The 3,660-nt window shown below is 32.8% G+C and overlaps 1 protein-coding gene across 1 annotated transcript; it reads right to left on the bottom strand.

The window, feature by feature from the left end:
• Positions 1 to 464: 464 nt before the first annotated feature.
• LOC128639514 (homeobox protein Mix.1) lies at positions 465 to 2,928 on the bottom strand. Its single transcript, XM_053691656.1, has 3 exons — positions 2,844 to 2,928; positions 1,851 to 2,035; positions 465 to 1,066 (listed from the first exon to the last, which is right to left on the bottom strand). Exons 1-3 carry the CDS (start codon positions 2,902 to 2,904, stop codon positions 506 to 508), a joined length of 807 nt encoding a protein of 268 aa, XP_053547631.1. The 5' UTR covers positions 2,905 to 2,928; the 3' UTR covers positions 465 to 505.
• Between the last annotated feature and the right edge of the window lie 732 nt (positions 2,929 to 3,660).

Consider the following 3,660-nt stretch of genomic DNA (forward strand, 5'->3'; position numbering starts at 1 on the left):
GTCAGAGCTTTTTTATTATATCTAATTGGCCACAGCAAAGGAGTTAAAATAAACAAAAGTATTTCAAGGGGTATGCCACTGGAATAGAAAACCATGCTTTTTTTGTGTGCAAACAAATCCCAGTTTTGTTATTTTATATGAGGATTTTTAATGTACTCCTTAATTGTGGATGTATATTAGGCATATAAAAAAAATGACGCTTCGTTAAAACTACACTATTAAGTATAAGATTTATAATAAATGTATATCTAAATGTGCTTCACATTCACAATGTAATTAATTCTATAAAATGACTGAAACTGTAAAAATTTTATCAAAAAGTAACATTTTATTGGCAAAATATTCACAATAAAAAAATTTATTTGTAATATCTTCTAGTGCAAAACATAATAAAAACGTATTTAAAATCATTTTAAAAATGTACAATATACAAGAGTAACAGAGGTTTAAAGGCTGTGCTAATACTATGGGGCAGGGTAAAGTACAGTAGTCCAATACATCATAGCTATTGCAGTTGTAGAAAATGAAACAAGTCCTCATTATCTCCAGTGTAATTGTTATCTACATCCATCCAACAGGGCTGTAACTCATCCAACATCTGCTCCAATGAGCACTCTTGCATCAGGCTATGGGAAGACTCCATTGGCTTATGGTAGTTTTGGCTGTAGGCAGAGTTATTTGGACCTAAGTAACTTGTAATGGGCATATGATGGTGGTGGGGCACAGGCTGGGCAAAGGAATATTCTTGTGAGCTGATGTTGCAAGACCTCTCTGGACCTGTTGATGGTACCACATTGGCTGCTTGGAATGGGCTTGGTCGGCCCTGAATTAGCCGGGAACTCATGGCACTGGTTGTGCAAAAATGTACATCAGAGTACAATAGACCTGGGCAACTTTTATAACTGAGCTCACAATGTCCCATACTGTAGAACTTCTTGGTACTCTGTGCTGTATGGTTGGTTTGTGGAGTACAAACAAGATGGAGGTTTTCCTTGTTGTTACACTTTTTTTCTTCCTCCTCCTTCTGCTTTTTGCTCTTCCGGGCTCTTCTGTTTTGAAACCAGACCTTGGAGACAATATAATAATTTATTTATCTTTAGTGAATACGAAAAAAAATCTCACAGAAGTTACCTCACAGTCTTGTGTTGCCAAGTTTTTTTTCCAGATAGCAGAATAAACAAAGAAATTGAAATTACACACTTAACTTTGAACAAATGTTTCACAATCATCTCTGTTTGTCAAATGATGAGACTCATAACTGAGCTGTCCCATTAGAATAGGCTTTCTAGCTTCTGTTATTTCAATTGTAACATAGTAATAGCTTCTGACTGGGTGACAGTTTTACAGAAATGCAAAGTTTGATCTTAAAGTTTCTTGGTAGCAAAAAAAAAAAACTAAATGTTAGAGTATGTTCTTAGTGCACACACTACAGCTTCTGAGCAGGACACAACTGGTTAACCAATCAGAATCTGCATACGCACATAACCACCAAACACCAGCTATATCCTGCTGCAGTAGCTGCAATGTGCTGTGCACCCCATGTGGGGTTGTAGCTATGTGTTTAAGCAATGCAAAAGTAATATGCTTTAATTATGTTTATTTACCATGTTCCTTTAAATAAGGATTTATAAACCCATCTATTTTGTCTATTCACTTTATTTACCATGAAGTATAATGGATACATTTCCCTCAGTATTGTCTTTTGCATGCCCCATTCATTATTTAATATTTTATTTATCTGCTTGAAAGCTATCTCATCTCTTTACATCCCTTTCAAAAAATAATAGTTTAGAACTATGTTTCCTCAGTTACACTAAATGTGTTTTTCATTGATATAGCATCATACACACCTGGATCCGGGACTCGTGTAAGCCTGTAAGCTGGGACAGTTTTTCTCTTATTGTGATGCCTGGATATGGGTTTTTATCAAATGTCTTAAGCAGTATGTCTAAATTGGCTTGATTATAGACTGTGCGTTTCCTCCGAACCTTCCCTGAGCTGGTGATATTGTTTTTTGTCTGATAACATTCACTGTCTGTAAAAATGAAACAGACATTTTGTTATTAATATGCATCATGTTATTTATTTTTATATATTTATATATCCACTGTTAAAGAACGCCCCAAAATGTCATATTAAAGGATTTCAGTGATGCTTAAACCCAGTGAGTGCATCTTTTTGTGGAATATATATATATATATATATATATATATATATATATATATATATATATATATATATATATATATTTATAAAATCCACAGAAAAGATGCACTCACTGGGTTTAAGCATCACTGAAATCATAGAGAGAGAGATTTTGTAATTACCTGCATCATGCTATATATATATATGTGTGTGTGCGCAACTATTGATCTCATTCTTGCAAAGAGGTTGGCAATGTATCATGTACAGAATCAGAATGTATACTAATATCTTATTTTCCAAATACATTACTGATTACAATAGAAATACTGGGGCATTATGAATAATACATTCATTGTTTTGCACAAATGAACTTACAATACAGGTATGTAGTGTCAACAGACATTTAATGTTAATACATAAAAAGGAAACAAAAAATATCTTAGGTAATAAAAGTCTAGCAAAGGATATGTTTACGTTCAAATTAGCATCAATCACAAATCCTTATAAAATATAACAAAAAACCCTGGATCACAATAGTGTTATGAATTGCATTTCAGGCTCACAAAACCACTGTACAAATTGTTACAACTTTAAAGAAATGCCCTTCCATTTAACATTTACCCTATGACTAGCAGAGTTGCATAACTGCATCCAATAAGGTGATAAAGCACTTCAGTAGCAATAAACAGAATATTTACCTTTAAATGTGTTTCTGTCCATCTCCTTGCTCTCCACACTGTAACCAGAAGTTAGCTCCATGATTGTCTCCCACAGAATGGGATAAAGAAGACCACATCCACTTTTATACATTCAGCCCCCAATATGTAAATGTATTACACCTAAAATGAAATGAGTCCATTACTCAGGTGCTGGTTGAGATTTGAGTTTGGGTAGATGTGCCTATGTGACAGCTCCATCAATCTCCTAGTGCTCTCCTTTGTCCTGAATGACTCAATACACAAGATGAGAGACTTCTAAAACGCAAACTTCACACCTTGCTGCAGTCATTAGCTTCCGAATACACATCAACATGTCTTACAGAACAGAAATCAGAAAGAAAAATATGTGATTTTATGTTTTAGCTATGTATTTCCTTTGTAACGAGCATGGTTTAAAGGGATATAGAAGTCATTAAACTATTATGAATCAGACAGAGGGTACAATGTAAACACAAATTTACTTCTGTTATCAAATATACTCATTTCTCTGGGTGTACTCTGTTGAAACTATATATATGTATTATTCTTTATTTATAAAGCGCCAACATATTTTGTAGTGCTATCAAGGGGTGCAATTGATATAAGTAAAACAATGATACAATACTTGTAAGAGACCAGACAAAATTATATATGTATGCATGTATTTATGTATGTAATTATATATGTGTGTATATATATATATATATATATATATATATATATATATATATATATATATATATATATATATATATATATATGTATGTATGTATGTATTTATGTATATATGCATGTATTTATGTATGTAATTATGTAT

Source organism: Bombina bombina, chromosome 9 (genome assembly GCF_027579735.1).
Source record: "Bombina bombina isolate aBomBom1 chromosome 9, aBomBom1.pri, whole genome shotgun sequence".
NCBI lineage: Eukaryota > Metazoa > Chordata > Amphibia > Anura > Bombinatoridae > Bombina > Bombina bombina.